This window comes from Rhipicephalus microplus, chromosome 8 (assembly GCF_043290135.1).
Source record: "Rhipicephalus microplus isolate Deutch F79 chromosome 8, USDA_Rmic, whole genome shotgun sequence".
NCBI lineage: Eukaryota > Metazoa > Arthropoda > Arachnida > Ixodida > Ixodidae > Rhipicephalus > Rhipicephalus microplus.
In genome coordinates, this window is record NC_134707.1 from 57,971,539 (window position 1) to 57,989,824 (window position 18,286).

Below are 18,286 nucleotides of genomic sequence, written 5' to 3' on the forward strand. Positions count from 1 at the left end.
TGAACGCTCAACTTTGAGCAACATAAGCGGGTGCTGCGGCGTTTTAAGTACCCGGTGCCGTGAAGAGTGGTAAAACAGACAAATGTACCGACAGACAGACCAAAATTTTTGCGTCGATGGTCCCCAAGAAAGACTATCGTCCTTAAAAAAAAACTGATCCTGTATTTGCGTGCTTCGCTACAAATGTCATCGAAAGATTATAGTCTTATGTTTGGGAGCACTGCTTGAGATATGAACGTCATCTGGCAGTATTGTCGGGAAACGAAAGCTTGTGTAGAACGCCGAGCCACTGGCAGGTGGCATCATCATGCCATCTTAGCGAAGCATAGGAAAGCATTGGAAACATTAGCTTTTTCATTTATATTGTCACATTGTCAGCCCAGCATAAGAAACACTACGGTCTTTAGAATTGCATATCTGTGCATTTTCTATTAAAGAAACACACTACCTAATACTTACGCATCAATGTTGCTCCTCAGATATGCGTAATATTTGCTTTGTGATCGACAAAGTTAACAAGGTTAAACGCAGCCACCAGATCAAGATGGCTGGGCATTAAGCAAAAGCTGTAAACTTTCGCCGGGTGGCTGAATCGTGCAACAGGCAAACAGAAAGACAGACCAAAATTTGTGTGTTGAAGAACCCCCCCAAAAAAGACTACCGTCGTTAAGAACAACAGTGGTGCCCGTGGAAAAGGTGCCCTAACCGATGGTGGGCTATTCTTTTCCCTGGTGCAGTGTCCGGTGGAAGATCCTGCTGTCATTCCACTGCCGCAACCGTCTACTCCTCACTGGTACACCGATCCAGAACACCATGGCCGAGGTCAGTAGCTTGTGTTCGCACTTGCAGTGTTGATGGACCCAAGTCGGCCCTGCCCTCCTCCTGTGTACTCAAAGGGCCACTAAAAAGAAACAATGATGTGGTTGTGATTGACAAACTGCACTCTAAGAACTCCAACCTTGCGGAATATTTCACTTCAAGGGGGCAGACTGCTCTTAGACAATTTTTTGTTTATTTCTTCAGTGATCTTGATCAAACTGCACAGAATTATGCTGTTTTTTCTGCTGATTTCAAATGTTTAATTAGTTTTTCTGTAGCTCATCTTATTCCTGAGATAACTTAAGTTAGCCCCCTATTGTTTAAGCCACCATAGAAAAAAAAAGTGATATTTAAAATATTCTAACATAGACTAATGACTATAGATTGAAATAATGCAAAGTTTTTTTTTGTTTTTAAGCCTTTCTTATTATTTTACAGCAAAATGAACTATCCATTTTCAAAAGCAGTTGGAATTGTGTTAAAATTTTGATGAGTAATTAATTAAAAAGGCTTGTTCTCTAAATTCTGCTCCCATACTTGCACCCTACACACATACAGGTGTACACATACACACATACAGGTTACAAAAAGAATTATTGTTGTACCTGCCATAGCTGCAGAGATATTGAGGCCTCAAAATTGAACAGTTGTAAATTTACTTTTTGAGAAAAATTGAAAAAACTGAAAACACACAGCTTCTTCAAAAATCAACAATCATGGTGTGCATGTTTTGCAATCCTCATAAAAGTGCTCATAAATTCGTAGCAGAGCTTCTAACACAGGTGCCGGCAAATTATAAAGAGGCATCGAAGTTGGTTCCCCATTTTTTTGCAGGTTCTGCATGTTAACAGCACCAAGAATCTGGACAGTTAGAATGACATTACAAAAAAATTATCACTTCCTGGTGTGTAAAAATTTGCAGAGAGATAGCAAAATACTTACGTCAATTTTAGCAAATGATTTGTTTTGTCACTTTTTGGTCCCAAAGAGCAGTCTGCCCCCTCAACTGTGTCACACGCTAATCCTAAGTCGCGCACAACACACCGCTACGTCTTGCCACTCTCCCCAACCAGGCCGAACTCCCCTCTTTCCCACACACGCAACGCCTACAACTCCCAGTCCCAATGATGTTGATGGTGCCATTATGTAGTGCCCTCTCTCGGCCAAGTCCTGATGATGATGCCGTCACGTAACACCCTCTCTCAGCCACCCTCACAACTGTCTTTCATGCATCTCTACTGCTACGACATGTTCGTTACAGTGTTTTATATGTGAATGCATTTCTTACTCTGGGCATGTCAAGCGTTTATCGGTGTCCGTGCGCCAGCAGGTATTTTCTCCGCTCTCACTCCCTCTCCTATAGCAACAGCTGTGGGCGCGTGCTTATCCTTGCTCCTAGCAACTGGAGCATGTGGTCTGAGAGAGAATAGGAGAGGGTAGATGCTGTGCTTTGCCGCTTCTTCTCTCGCCGTTCATTCTCTCTCCTCCCTGCACCACATTCTTCCGTCTGCTCGCTTGTATGTCTATATATAAATGGAGTGAAGCGCACGCCTCACTCTCGTTTGTTCGCTGGCTGATGTATGTGTAAATAAATGGTTACGGTACAAATCCTCGTCACGTCATTAATTTTTTCAGCTTGAAGTACCGTATTTACTCGATTCTACCACGCCCTCGATTGTAACGCGCACCCAGTTTCCACGGCGGAAAAAAAAAAAAAAAGTAAGACATCGATTGCAACGCGCACCCATTTTTCTCGTTGGCCCACACGATCACACCACTCGGGAAAAAGACTCCTTTCGGGAGCGTCTTCCGTTTAAATATGAGGTACGGGGGAAGCTTGTGCCTATCTGACGTGCAACGGAGCGTTGCCGTCACTCTAGTTTTACCGTGGCCCGATGTCAGCACGCGAACTTGCTTTGCCGCCTTCTTCTCGACGGTTGTGGTGCCAGGCATGTCGACATAAAGAGGCGTCTGATCGGCATTCCCGATTTGCCCAAGCAGGGAGCCGTTGTTGTGCCGCCAGTTTAGGACGAACCTCTGAAAACTGAAGCTTTTCTTCGTACTCCTCCGGCAACTTTTGGCATATGCCCGTTCGCCTTCAGAGGGATAAGCCTTTTCTCTTCATAAAGTCAGTTAGCCAGCACCTGCTCGCTTTAAACTGGCTCCGCACTAGCCCTTTTTCAAAGGCTAACTGCATAGCCTGCACTTGGAGCAGTTCTGTCGTCACGGGCCGCTGTGCCGCTCACTGCTCAATCACATACTCGCCGAGCAGCTCTTCAATTTGCGGAAACCGACCCTGCTGTGGTTCACTGAAGCCTTTGCGTGAATCTTTGCTGTCGACAATCTTCTGCTTTTGTTTCCGCCAGTCCCGCACGCACGTTTCGGGAACTCCGAACGACCGCGATGCAGCCCGATTTACGTCCGTTTCGGCACACGCGATGACTTTTCGTTTAAAAGCGGCATCGTGATGCACTCGTCGAGTTTTTGGAGTCGGCCCTTCCATGCCGTCGCTACTAATGCACAACAAGATGGCGAACTCCTCAGCACACGTACGAAGTGCCACACATGGGAAATACATAGGCAGAAATGGCCGACGTGCCTTGCCGACGCACGTAGCGGGCGGCCATTTTGGAATGCCGATGGCAATAGAATGACCGTATTCATTTCTTTTTTCGTACTCGATTCTAACAAGCATGTGATTTATGAACTCGCTTAACCGGAAAAAAGGTGCACATTAGATTCGAGTAAAGAAAGGTTAAGCGGCCAGCAAATTTAATGGCTCATGGTTAGTATTAAGTTTCTGTCGTCTGCTAGGCTCAGCAACCTGGGTACAGGTTCAAGACATGGTGGTTGTACTTTGATGAAGCTGAATTACAAAGAAAACGGTGGTGTACTTAGATCTAGGCGGCACTCGTTAGAAGCACCCGAGGTAGTCAAAATTAATCTCAAGTTGGCCCCACTATAGTGCAGCTCAAAATGTTGCCACTGTTCTAACGCGTCACGACATTACAAGTAAGTTTTTTCTTCGCAGCTGTGGGCCCTGCTCCACTTCATCATGCCGACACTGTTCGACTCGCACGAGGAGTTCAACGAGTGGTTCTCGCGCGACATTGAAAGCCACGCCGAGAACAAGTCCACCATCGACGAGAAGCACCTGTCGCGCCTGCACATGATCCTCAAGCCCTTCATGCTGCGGCGCATCAAGAAGGACGTCGAGAACGAGCTCTCGGACAAGGTCAGTCTCGAGACTGGCGTCGCACGTGCAGTGTCTTGTCGAGCGAGCACAGGTTGCGATGCATGCACTTGGTGCAGTAACGTTTTGGAGTGTGGAAACTACGAGGCAGCAAAACTCCTGATAGCACGAGATTCAGTGGCACCTCACTGGTGTGTTCCTCGCATATTTTTGCCACTTGCGCTCTGTTGTGCTAGTACACTCAAGCCTTGGTGTAATGAACGTAGAAATGACAAAATAGCAGTTCTAACAAAGTAAATGAATACAATCTTGCAATAGGTCAGTGTTAGTAATATACCTGTATAACGAATTTTCGGATCTAGAAAGCTTATTTTTGTGTAAGATGCAATTTTGTTATATTTAGCTTTTACTGTAACACTCCTGTCTCATTTCAGGCAAGCGCTATCTGTTGGCAGAAAGAGGCACTCAAATTTTAAGCTTCTCTTGGAAACCTAACATCTGAGAGCATTCTTAGGTTTCTCTTCACTCGCTCTTTTTGCATTTTCACCAGAAAAAAACTAGTAGCAGTGAAGTCTTATTGTAAAGCTAACGCCATCACTAAGCTGTTTGTGGTAAATTTTGTTTAACTATATTTTCTTATGTGTTCATTTCGCATATCCATTCCACGCTGATCTTATAATAGTTTCCAATTTTACACAAGCTTTCATTAAGCTTCTGTGGATATTTGCAAAATATTGCTGTCCAATAGTTGCTTAAAACGAATGTCAACAGCTTCTGTATTATTCAAGAAATTCTGCAAAACAACTTTAATCGCAATTTCTTGTTCTAGTGTTGGGAAGAACAGTAAGGCCGTTCACGCCAATACTGGTTCAGCAAAAGTTGAGTTTGTTCAGGTGCCGTTGCCTTTGTCTTTACCGAATCGGGCGCTGCGACCGATGAAGTAGCAGCTGCTCTGGTTTTCCGTCCTTTGCAGATTGAGGTGCAGGTGTACTGCTGGCTGGCGCAGCGCCAGAAGGCCCTCTACCAGGGCCTGCGCAACAAGATCTCCATCGAGGACCTGATGCAGTCGTCGGGCGCCGCCTCGTCGCAGGCCCAGTCGGCCACCTCCTCGCTCATGAACCTCGTCATGCAGTTCCGAAAGGTGCATGAAGTGCTATGCCACATCCAGTGACTCTGTAAATGACTGTGTGCTAGTCTGCTTTCCTGCTAGGTTTTCTTCTCGGCTCTAGCTGACACATTGTTGTTTGCCTGACCCCCTTTCTCGCTATTTCTTGTCCCCACCCCCATTCTACCAAATGTTACAAATGTATGCAAAAATCTCAAATACAAGAAAAAAAAAATTACCATGGTGACTACAGCACTATAACTGTTTTAAATATCATTATAGTGAGTTGCGACATTGTGCATCGTGCACTTTCGCCAAAAAAAGGACGGTGGCGGGGACACAAAAAGCGAGAGAAGTGGTCGGTAATTAAGAGTTTATGGCTTAAATAAAGAAAAAAAAATAAACTTTGCGAGAAAGATGACTTGGAGATTTTCGTAAAATTGTCAGTTGAAAATGGGAAAGCAAAAAAAAAGGAAAATAATTATTGTCGCGTCGACATTCTCTCACGTTTACGGAGGGGTTTCATTCTTGCAGGTCTGCAACCACCCCGACCTGTTCGAGAGAAGAGAGGTCCGCTCGCCATTCCACATGAAGGGCTCCACCTTCGAGCTGTCTCGATTTCTCTTCTCTCGGGGTGAGTTGACGAGACCGAAGCATTGCGCAAGACGCCATTCGCTAAGAAGGAGTGAATCTAGGCCAAGCCGGTGTTATTTCACGTACCCGAAGGAGCGTTTGTGTTGTTTGTCCTTTGGTTCCTTTGCACATTGGCCTAATTATAGTGTCACAGGGTTGTGTCAGTGGTGAGAAAGCAGGAAACGGTCGGTGAAATCGAGAAGCGTATTGGGCAAAATCGTGCCCCATAAAAGAAAGGCTCGAAGTGCGGTACACATGGGTTGAGCCTCGAAAAAGTCTAGGGCAAAGTGATGCGCTTACTTTTCGTCTCCAGCGAGCATAGTTTGTGGCATTTCGGCAGAATTTTTACTCTGACGCCTGCGTTGGGGGCAATATCACCATTAGCAGCCAGGCTTGCAGCAACTTGACGCAATTATAATGAGCAATTGCTCACAGCGGTCGGTATACTGAAATGAAACGACTTAGCGTTTCAGCCTATGAGCGCTGTACAAGCACTACAGTAGAACCCAGCAGTTACGTTTATCACTGCTGCATTTTGCCGGCTGTTATGTCGTTTTCCGCGGGTCTTGGCATAGCTCCCGTAGGAGTTTCGGGCACTGCACTGATTTGTCACAGCTGCGGGCCAATTAATGTTAATTTTCGTTCGAATATTCGATGTGCTCAACTATTCACACAAGCTTCTTGAAGAGGCTCAACACATGAAAAATAAAGGTAAAACTCACTGGGACCTTTGTGCATTCACTGAAGCCAATTCAAAGGCTAAAGGCATTTTTTTTTTACACTCAGTTGATGTATTCAAGTGCTGCTGCTAAGAGTCATCTTTACTTTATTTATTATTTTTTTTGAGGTCATGCTCTGTCTGGTTTTGTATGCCACCCAAACACCCAAAGGAGGGCACTACAACGGCATCATGACATCATGTCACACTAGAATTTCTGACGTCATGAGTACATCACGAATTTTTGCAATCTGTGATGGGACGACCTCAGTGTAATGGGACGGTGGCTGTTGTCTGTCATATTTTTGACCAATTTTATGACGACTTATGAAGCATATAAAGGGGTACTGGCTCAAACTTTCGCGGCTGTGACAGCCTGTAGGATAGATTCCCTTGAACATGCATATATCATCTACAAAATATCAACAGCTAATGATAATAAAGTTGAAGTTTGCCAAGTTTGACGACATTGCTTTCCTGTTGCCTGTCTGAAAAAAAAAACTTCTTGATGCAAACCACGTAAAGGTGCATCACAGTTTTGTGCACTGATATGGTCGAGCTTTGCTATGTGGTGATAGTTGCGCCAGGTGGGCTGTTGTTTTTCAAACTGAAAGTGGCACTAGCCGATAATAAGGAGCCTGTAATTAATTTTCTGTCTCGCGCGGACTCGCAGGAACAAATTGCAGCAAAAAAAATAAATAAATACATGAGGCCAAAATGTTTGTGTCAGTACCCCGGCTTTTGACTTAAAGCAGTAGTGTCTTTTGTTCACGTTTGCGACGGTCATTTTCGCAGGCGTCCTGAGTGGCTGGAACGATCACCACAGCCGGTGGTGGCCCAACGTCTTTCACCCGAGCCACGTTCATCACTCTATCTTTAAGCAGGGTGAGTGAGCGGCAGCGTGGAGAGGTGTCTGCAACTTGTGGCAGTGACGTGAAGGTGTCAGGACTAGCTCAACATTTTCTATTTTTTTGCATTTCTTTCATGTTTCTCAGCAGAAGGACGACCCGCAAGCGGCTTCTCGTTCTGCCGGTTCGTCAGCCTTTCCCCCGCGGAACTCGCCAAGGTCATGCTGTGCAGCCTTCTGGAGAGGTGCGTGCTGGGCCACTGCCTTCCTCTTTGTTTGGTTGTTGCTGACTCACCTTTCTATTCATTTGTCTTGTGGTCACTTTATGGCTGCCTCTCGGTCTTGCCTCGCCACTTTCGTTTCGTACTGTGATTTCCAAATGTCAGAGTCTATAACTCTGGGCTGTTGTTGTCATAAAGTACCATTTCATTTTGTTTTCATTGCCAACGATCGAGCAACGACAGTAATCAAGGTGAAAGGTGCGGTAGGTGAGCGTGGAATTGCTCTAAGTCTCTGCATTACATTGTGGCGACAAGTTGCGCAGTCATGTGACAGAACCAGTTTTTAAGGAAAAGTAAACAAAAGTTCATCAATTATGCATTATAATCTAGAGCCAACAATGCAATGTGACAGTGATAAGAAGCAATGACATTGGTTGCACTTGCATAATTAAGTTAGTGGCAGTCTGTATATGTAAATGTCGGTACGGGTGAAGAAGGAGTTATACACGAGCCATTGCGAAATAGTTTGAATGAGTGTTTGCAGAAACTATCAGGTTCCTGTGGACTCCTGGTGAAACCCACGGGTTTATAGATGCTGGTGAGAGCACTTAACACAGGTTCTGTAATGGGATACGGGAAAAAAAAAATAACAAAAACGAAGGAAATCATTGGAAGCGCACCGAGCAGACATGACAGTTCCAGTGTGCTGTGTTTATTTCGCACAGCAGACGAATGTATTTGAGGAAGTGAATGAGTGAAATTGTCTCTATCCGATCTCATTCCCACCTATCTAGAGCGTTACATTGCAGAAACGGGGAAAAAAAAAAAAAGAGACGTAGAAGGACTATTGATCAGGCAGTACCAGCTATACTGAAACCTCAATATGACGAACCCGGATATAACGAAGTAAATGGGGAATAGTCTTGCAGCCGCTGTAGTGTTAGAAATATGCTTTCGTAAGGAATTTTTGGTTGCAACCAAGTTTTTTCAATGAGGTTTGAGTGTAGCACAATCTGGCGCCTGTCCAGGTTTCATCCCCGCCATTGAGTTACAAATGAAAACTTTTGTTTGTACCTGTTCAAGGGCTTGCTAACTACCTGAAAAAAAGAAAGTCAGTAATGTACTTTTTTCACACGGTCCTGCTCAATGTAGACTAGCCTTTCAGCGTCGACAAGTATAGCTCACATTGTGTGCAGTTTCTCGTGGGGAAAAAAAAAAATGTATCGCAATTTCTGCATGAATTTGTTTTTAGATTAAGCCTTTTTTGCGAATGCTAGATGCGTCGGGAACATTGACATGACCTGCAGGTTTCTAGCCATCGTGAAGGAACTGAAGGAGGCACAGCGGCGGCATCACCGCTACGTATGGCACGGGGACGAGAAGGACTTAAGGTGAGGTTTTCGATCGTCTGTGAAGGAGTAGCGCGGCATAAGAAAATAATAATTTAGATGTGGACATTCCGCTCCATGCAGCGTCCAGACAGTGTTCAGTGTCTTCCGTCTATTTGGGATCTTGTGCCGCAACGCCCCCACCTTGAAGCTGTGGCCGGCGCACGTACTGTAGTCTATAGACGCCAAGCTGCGTACGTAGCGTCTGTAACGGCATTGTGTAGTCGAGAACGCAGCGTTGGAACCACAGTGCAAGAAAAATAATTTACACAGTGCAGGCAACTGTGGTGTTCACTGCACATGGCGTTTTTGGGTCATGGCAGATGCAGTGTGCGTTTCTGTTGCTAGCGTGCACGGTGCTTTCCAAAGCAAAGGTTTCCGAGCAGGCGATTTGTAAACAGGTGCACGAACGAGCGGAACAACAACAAACTGAAACTGTGGATGGAAATGCGTTGAGATTGTCAACTTCGAAAGCTCTTACTCGGCTACAAAAGGATGCCATATATTGGTTACTCGTGTGTTTATTTGCAGGCTAGGGAAAATTTTTTGAATTTGTTTTTTGTCTTTGCAAAAAACCTGGGCAGGAGACTGCTGATAACATCCATTACATAAGTATATTGTACAAAAAAATAAAATAAAAATTAGTCTATCATATAATGTGCTTTGGTCAATTCAAGCACGTTTTCTTTGGGAGGCATGTATATTTTTTTCTGAGCTCCATAAATTCTTTAACTGGTAGTTAATGAAGTTTTAGTTGAAGTCTTCACTGAATATACTACAGGAATGTCTTTATATATTTATCCATCCTCGACATGTAGTTTATGCGTTAAATTAACATTCGGACTGAATGTATAGGAGGGTCTTAAAGGGGATGTATCATTACAGAAGCCCAGTCGACTGCTTTTCCAGTGTAGTCCTCCTATCCAGTCTAGCCCGCAATACTGTAATGGCGGTGGCGTTCTACCCGCGTTTTCGCTTGCTGTAGTTCCGGCGGACGAGTGTGCCCGCAAGACCTGCTCGTGAGCCGGCACGCCCCGCTGGGAGCCGCTTCGCTCGCACAGGGCGGCCCGCTGAGCCGGCTGGTGTTTGCCGCGGACCGGCGTTGTTATGGCTTTGCCGACCAGCGCATCCACGCCATGGCTGAGACGACGGCGCACCGGGAGATGCGGCGGCGCAAGCTTCGCAGCCCTCGCCACACTCACCACCATCACCACCACCACCATCACCACCATCATCACCCCCACGGCGACGGGTTGACTCCGAGTGGCAGTGCGGAGGCGACGGTGCCGGCAACTCCGGTGACGCCGCACCACGCGACACCGTCGACGAGTGCGGAAGCCCAGTCTAAGGTAAGTTTTTGGGAGTAGTAACGAGGATATTTTGGTGGCATGAGTGGCTGGAAAAGACGTTGGAAGCAAAGAGAATTTGGGACCTGTGGGAATAGCGAAGTTCTGGGTTTGAAGCGAATTCGAATGAAGTTCGAGAGCAAATCAAATACTTTGCAAATGTTTTTTTTAAATACAGTCGAACCACTTTTTTTAAATACAGTCGAACCACTTTATAGGAGTCACTGATGTAAGAGAGCAATGGGTATCAGAGACACCAGTGTGTACAGTAAAATGCATACGAGGTACCCTGCTTATGAGAGGCAGCTCAAATAAGACAGAATGGCTGCCTGGAGCATGCCTCTTGTAAAGGGGTTCACTTCAAAATGAAATTGCAAGAAAAGGTTGCAGAGGACCCCTAAGCAGATTCTACATTAAGCTCTAGAAAAATTGAAAGGACATTTGAAAGTGAATAAACCACAATGTGCTTCATTGGAAACAACGAAGCACTTCGCTGTGGCTTCTTACGCATTGGTAGTACCCATCGGCAGTGGACCACTCTTGAAGCAGAGTGGTCCAGCAGCGCACCACTCTGCTTCAGGAGTGGTCGGTCCGCTGCCATTGGGTGTGACATGCAGAAATATGTATGCCACATTCGATATAGTTTGTTGTATCCATATAATTTCTCTCATTAATACAGGTATGAAATGGTTGAAATTGGCTTGACCCCATCCAGTAATCGATTCTTTTTGGGTTCACTATATAAGGATTTGACCATAGTGTTGGCAGTCATTTTCATTTTGGCTCGCTGTCTGTTTTGGTGCTGCTTGACCTAACGAGGGCGCTGTAGGTATAAGTATAAATAAATAAACAAATAAGTAAACAACAAAGGGCGTTACGATCTCTGTGAAACTTTCGGCAGTCTGTTATACCTGAACAGTGCCACTTTGTCTTCCGTTGGGCGTACGTTGGTCAGAAGGGGCACACTACTGAATGCCACATCGACGAAACATGATTCGGGGACTGTAGCTTTCTTGTGTGTACCCTTTCAACAAGTTAGACGGTTGCGGTGGCGTAACGTGGCCGTGCATTTGTATGCTGATGCTATTTCAGAAGCCATCACATCCTCCACATCCTCCGCCAGCGAGTCCTCCGCCGCTGCCAGAGTTCCCGCACCGGCCACGACCGGTTCAGGTTCGGGAGTGCCTTCCTGCAGACCTGCCTAGGTTCCTTGTCTCCTGTGTTGCGCCGCGGGTGAGTTTGTATTTTCTCACAAATCTGGTTGGCATCGTGGGTGTGATCACACGCACACAAAAAAAGAAGTACAAAGACGAGGCCCCAATAGATGGTTGGTAACATGCATTTTGTATAACTGACGCTCTCTCGATTGCAGGCTTTTGATGCCCCGCCGCGGTGGTCTAGTGGCTAAGGTACTCGGCTGCTGACCCGCTGGTCGCGGGTTCGATTCCCGGCTGCGGCGGCTGCATTTCCAATGGAGGCGGAAATGTCATAGGCCCGTGTGCTCAAATTTGGGTGTACGTTAAAGAACCCCAGGTGGTCGAAATTTCCGGAGCCCTCCACTACGGCGTCTCTCATAATCATATGGTGGTTTTGGGATTTTAAGCCCCAAAAATGAAAATGCAGGTTTTTGATAAGACTGTCTCGTCTATTATTGAAGTTATCGAGGTGACTTAACATTTCATGCTCCCACATTTCATTGTTGCCTGGCTAAAATGCATGTCTGTCGTTGCTTGTAGCAACTGCAGTGTCAAGCTGCTAAGCGCATGGAAGACATTTAATTACTGATGTGGGGTAGAAAAGAGATGGAAGAGAGCATCCTGCAATTGGATAGAGAGATGGAAGAGTACTTGAGGCATACACACATCCAGCTTTGCTCGCCCCCATTTCCTCGAAAGGGCGCAGGTTCCCGAGTTGTTAGCTCGGCTGTGTTGCACTGGCACGCATGCCAAATTAAGATTTGCTGTCACCTTCACTCTGACGTTCAATATGAAGGGCACCTAAAGTAACATTTGATTTTTGCATGCAGTAAAATAACGTCCCACTCGCGCTAGCAGCACGGCGGCTCGCCGTCAGCCCTTTGCCATTCTCGGGCTGCCGTGCACGAACGGTCTTTGTCGTTCGGAGAATGGGTCCTAGACCCATTTTCACAACAATCTCGGGCAGCCGCGGAGTGACTGAGGAGCTGCATTGTCGTGTTGCGTTGTCTGCGTCTCCCACGGGACGCTTCAACATGCTTGCTTTTGGCCCCCATGGTTTTTCACACTGAATGTGCAGCTGTGGTACGTGTTGTTGCCAGGCATGGTTCTAGTAGTCAATAGAGTGTATAGTCTGTCAGGCATTCCGCTCTATGCAAAAGCGGATAAAGTTTCCTAGAGGTGGCACCACAGCAAGTGGCGCCAGCTATGGAAGATTAAAAAAAAACAAAGAAACTCATGATCTACGTCCTCATATATCGAAAGGGCCCATTGCCACTCGCTAAGCCTATAGCATCGATTGTTTGAGTATGGCTCTCGAAAACAGGTACGAATTGAGACGAATACTTTGCTGTTGAAGCTTAAGGACAGGAATCTAAAGCAAAATTACAAAGCACAGTCAGATCAGCATTTTCACGCTACATAGCACACGACAGTCACTTGATAGATTCGGGGCGGATGGCAACCACATTTAGTATAGTGGAACCACGTTTTACGGAGGTGCACGCTATCGCCTTGCCAGCGAAGCTTGGACAGCGCTTGCGGGGCCGGCAGGCATTCTATGGTACCGTGTCGTTACGGCAGGCTTGTCACTAGTGCAAACAGGCCATAAGAGTAAGTTTTTGTGCCGCAATGCCACAAAGGCCCTCTTCCCCAGTCATTCTTCTGGAGACCCCACTCCTCTTCCACCCCTCAGTTGCTGTTGAACATAAACAATTTATTGATTGATTTATTCAACTATTGGGTTCATGCAGGTGACGGCCGAGCCCTCGAACATCGAGTGCCTGTCCAACCGTGCCCTCTGGTGGTGGAAAGGGGTGCAGGCGTGTGGCAGCGCCGAAGCTCAGCGGTGGTGGCGGACTGGCTCAATAAGCCCCGAACCTCCAGCGCCAGGATTCGAGCCCCGGGACCCGCCAGAAGGGGGCATTGCGTCTGCGAGACCGTTCCATGGATGGTCGCACATATCAATACCGGGTGAGTGACGGTTTACCAAGTCTCTCTACATAGATATTAACATTGGCTTGTGCAGAGCGAAAAGAAACAGTCGTCATCAACTGGCATTCGTTCTATTCGTCCTTTTTCTCATTCTCAGCCTCACTCTCTGCAGACGTTCACAGAATTGTCTGGCGTGGGATGCAATAACTCCACCGAGTTAGAGAAATAGAAGAAACAGAGGGAAGAAAGAGAAAGTAAAAACAAAGTGAAAACAAAATAATAGAATAATAGACAATCAATGAAGACATAAACAATCAACAATATAATAGACAATAATAGACAATCAACAAAATAATGGACAAATCAGCGAAGAAATTAAGAAAAAGAAAAAAAAAAGAATCAAACCTTGCCATCGAACTTCGCACTTTCAGGCTTGGCACCACTACTCTGAAGCGGCCTTTTTTCTTTTTCTGAACTTAGAAGTGTGGTTCAAGCACTGCATTTTTTAGCATCTTGATTTCATATCTTTGTGTGACTACATTATCCTATTGTGCTTGCATCGGATTATAATATATTAATGCATCATGTTTTGTATCTAGATATTCTTTTTATGGTTGTGCTTTTTGTTTAGTAAGGTTTTTTTTTATTGATAACGATATGTGAAGTACTTACGCCGTCATTTATTTGTGCGCACCTCTTCATCGGCCACTCAACTCCTGAACCCATTTTGATGATTTAATCACGTGCTGGACAGGACGGGTAAGCCATGCTGGCTAACGATCTGTGTTATTTGGTAGCCACGTATCTTGTAATCGTTCACAATGAAAGTTGACACGACTTAAGAGAAAGGAAAAGATGTTCAGCCTGCACAAAACACGCAGTGCAGTCACAGTGAAAGCTGGGGAAGCAGCCTCTCTAGAACCTGTCGTAAACTCTCTTGGGGCAGTTACGGCAGGTACAGTGGTGAAATACCCACTACGCCATGAATCGTCATAATTTTGCAAAGTATGAAAGTACTCACTATACCATCATCGATTTTTGTGCGGAGAAGCGAGGTACCCGCTGTACAGCTGTAAGGCACTATGTGGAATTTCTCGATACGACGGCTGATGACGATTAAGAGTTAAGGCTCGGCCTTTGTACACTCAAACCTCGTTATAACGTAATGAGATATAACAAAATAATGGATATAATAAAGTAAATGAAATACCCCTTGAAAGCTCCATTGAGAACCATGCATTTTAAACATCGTTGTAACAAAGTAAAATTGACCGGTAAATGTTTATAAGAGCTAAATTAGTCTATCAAATAGTCTATAAAGAAACGACCATTTCGCGTTAAGTATAACGTTTTCTGTGGAGTTTGACGCTCGTTCGACGCGACTCTTTCAAAACTCCCGCGCCGAGCTTACAGCCACGTCACGCGCGGCCGAGAGAGCCGGCCTCCTCCCACAGCCAGCGGAGAGGATTTAGGAAGCGCTCAGTCAGTCACATGACTGAGAAGCGGCTCCGCGGTGCAAAGCGATTTTCCTCTCACTTGAATGGACACTAAAGTCAAATTACAATTTACATCAAAGTGAAAGCTCAATGTATGACAACAATTAAAACAACAATATTATCAACCGTAGCGCCCTACTTACCGAGAAATTAAGGCACAAGAACACAAGCGCCGCAGTAGGACATTCTCAAAATGATCCCAATGAAATCAGACGGACTGCCTACAATGAATCACTTGTAATCGATCTACTGCACTAAATAAAGAACCTTCCGTCCATCAAGAGACGCAATAAAATGTGTCTTGTTCATTTCTGTTTGATTATGGAAAAAAGACGTACCAAACGTTACTATGGGGAATGGTGCGAGTGGATAAAAAATTCAATTTTCGCGTGGTTACACGGGACAGGTGGTGCCATCTAGCAGGGCGCAGTTGAAACAAAAAACTTCAGCAGTGTCGAAGCCAATGGCAGGAAATTGATAAATGGCTGTTGTCGCTGCTGTGGCTCCCGCTGCTTTCAGTCTGCGGCTACTAGCGCAGTAAAGCTCGGCAACTTTGTGCACGGCAACAGTGACGTGAGAGAATCCGGTGAGTCTGCTTCTTGAGGCGGGCAATTTGAAGTGCGCTAACCCGATGCGGACCACCGAAACGTCATTTTATTTCAAAATAGGCCCTTCCTTGGCACAAAAGCAACACTACGAGTGTTTCTGGACCGTCATTTCAACAATCAACGTCGACTCAATAGTTGCCTTTAGTGTCCCTTTAAGTACACACGATGGGGAAGCTACAGAAGACTTAGATTTATTCACAAATCAGAGGGCATCCGTCATTAATTGAAGTAATCGGTGATGTGCGTCTGCACACGTTTGCCTTGCAGCGAATCAATCGATTTCGCCCGCAGTTTGCAAAGCGTAGTAGCGCGCGGCTAAGTCCAGCGCCAACACTCTCGAAGGACGACGGAAACGACTGCGTCTTCTCTGCTACCCTCTGCACTGAGAAAGGAGGAGCGTCTCCACGCAGAGAGAAGCAGATCGGCATTAGAGAGAGAGTCAACTTTCTACGACAGCTTTTTGTTTTCCCCTCTCTCTGTGTGCGCGGCCTTGAAAGGAGAAGGGTGGCTACGGGCAGAGACAGAAAAAGGAGAAGCATGGCACAGGCACATCGCAGATCGGCATTTGAGAGAGGGCAAACAATCTGCCACACTCTTTTCTTTCCTTTTCTTCTTTTCCTTCTTCGCGCGCAGCATTGAAAGATGCCGCCGCAGGATTGGGCATGGTGCTGAGAGCATTTTCGGAGCGCGGTATGTTCGAATTAACCGCCGCAAGTGCTTGCGCATACGAATTACAGGGAGTTTTCGCTCATTGGAATACACATAGCTTTGATGGGACCACAGCGCGAGTTTGAGTTAAGCGTGTTCGAATTAATGAGATTCTACTGTGTTTATTTTACGTCGCACGCGTGGTCGCGTAGTGGTATATCATGCCGTGAGGCGGTTTCCTTCTTAGCATGCTTATAGGTGTGCGTCCATCTGAGCATACATTGCCACAAACTGTTATAATGGATATAACGAATTAAGTGTGGCTCCCCTTCAACTTCGTTATAATGAGGTTTGAGTTTAAATGAATGGGAAGCTTTGAACTGCACGCTCGTTATGCTATTTGCATCATGTGACACCTGGTTGTTATACACTCGATCCTCGATCTAACGAACCCAGATATAACGAAGTAAATTAATAATAGCTCTGTCGTAGATGCAGTACATGTTTATACAGTATATGTTTATAACAAATTTTCACATAAAACGAAGTATTTTCGTGGCAGGTGTAACTTTGTTGCGTTGAGGCTTGAGTGTATTACCGTATTTACTCGAAAATAGGTCGGGCACGAATATGAGTCGACCGCTACTACTTATAGTGTTCTACGAAAGGGGAAAAAAAATTGAATATAAGTCGACCGTTGTTTCTTTTTTTAATTCAGAAATGGAAAAATCGAAACGTAGCACACCTTTATTTACATAACTCAGCACCCTAATCGCTGCCGGGGCCGTCATTTTGTCAGATGTGCAACATGATGTCATCGGATTCTTCGCAAGCATCCGCGACTTCCCAAATAACGTCGTCTTTGCTGCCACCACTGCCGATTGCTGGGCTGCGAAAGGCACAACGCCGACATTTGCACGCAAACAGACGGTCCCCCTGCTTTCGCCAACCCTTAATCAACGTCTAATTTACACAGAACTCGCGCTGCAAGGCACAATTGCTCGAGACCTCGGCAAAAAGTACAATATCACTTGGCACTTGAAGTCACCTGTGTAGCTTTGTCGACCTGACATCGTCGCAACCGCACACAACACAATGGTGGAGGTGGTGGTTAGAAGAAGGCGCCTAATTTCTGCAGCCCGGTAGGGAGCACAGGGCAGCGCCTAAAGCAAATGCGAACCCTCACTGTCGTCACCCCATCATGCCGATCGTACAATGAACAAAGCCAGAAGCGGCGACGCGAGGCCTCTGGCTAGTGTCAGTGCGGCTGCGCGCCGGAAGGCAGTACCGGAAGCACGGCTAGCGGGCTAGGGACATCACGGCCAATACCTAAGAAAATCATGGGTTTCATATCAAACATGGCGGAGCAGCTGCATTTCGCGAAAGTGGTACGCGGCTATCGCATAAATAACTTTTTTTACCCATTACTTATGTAGTCGGAAAAGAGGAAGGGGGTCTTTATTTCAGATTTTATGGTATATATAACATGCGTATGCAGCAGGAACCCCTTGAAGAACAGCGGGCGCGGCAGTTGAACGCCATAAGCTCGGCGCTTTTAGTTGGTCTGATCGTGAATATGAGTCAAGATTTTTTGGGCACTAATATAAGTCGATAGCTGGTTATAAACATCATTTTCGGGAAAAAAACAGCCACCTATATTCGAATAAATACGATACTCATCCAGCACATATATTACTCCTGTTAACCTAATTCCTTGTTTGGCATGAAATCTCGTATAATAAACTTCAGGGGGTTGCGGCAGTTTTTTGTTATTTTGAAAGGTCGTTATTGTGAAATCCCAAGAATTAACTATACTTATTTTTCACGGACCAAAACGACTTACTTTTACAACAATGGGTCCCTGAACTCGTTTTTCACGAGAAAAAACAAATACACCAGTGAACACCAAAAAATGCACATTTACTTTAAAGAAGTCTGTGTTTTTTTTTGTTTTTTTTTTACGCTCACAGCACAAACTTTCTTGCTTAGCGGAAACTTGCATACAGTTGTCAAACACGCTGCCCTCCCGTGTTGCCCTTGCCTCGCCTCGGCGCTTGCAATCCTGCAGCATCGGTGTTTCAACAAAAAGAAAGAAAGAAAAGAAAGTCGTCCTTTTGTTTTTTTTCCCATCGCGCC

At 45.6% G+C, this 18,286-nt stretch overlaps 1 protein-coding gene across 2 annotated transcripts in view; it reads left to right on the top strand.

The window, feature by feature from the left end:
- Positions 1–18,286, top strand: part of LOC119164509 (chromatin-remodeling ATPase INO80) — a 109,917-nt gene that overhangs the window by 26,441 nt on the left and 65,190 nt on the right. The window contains exons 15-24 of one of the 2 annotated variants that reach the window (XM_037416708.2): positions 738–822; positions 3,851–4,054; positions 4,986–5,153; positions 5,652–5,751; positions 7,264–7,353; positions 7,464–7,560; positions 8,844–8,927; positions 9,910–10,273; positions 11,363–11,503; positions 13,218–13,437. In XM_037416708.2, the coding sequence (XP_037272605.2) occupies positions 738–822; positions 3,851–4,054; positions 4,986–5,153; positions 5,652–5,751; positions 7,264–7,353; positions 7,464–7,560; positions 8,844–8,927; positions 9,910–10,273; positions 11,363–11,503; positions 13,218–13,437 (1,553 nt within the window). The remainder of the gene's footprint in view (positions 1–737; positions 823–3,850; positions 4,055–4,985; positions 5,154–5,651; positions 5,752–7,263; positions 7,354–7,463; positions 7,561–8,843; positions 8,928–9,909; positions 10,274–11,362; positions 11,504–13,217; positions 13,438–18,286) is intronic. The other variant, XM_037416709.2, reaches the window with a different exon arrangement.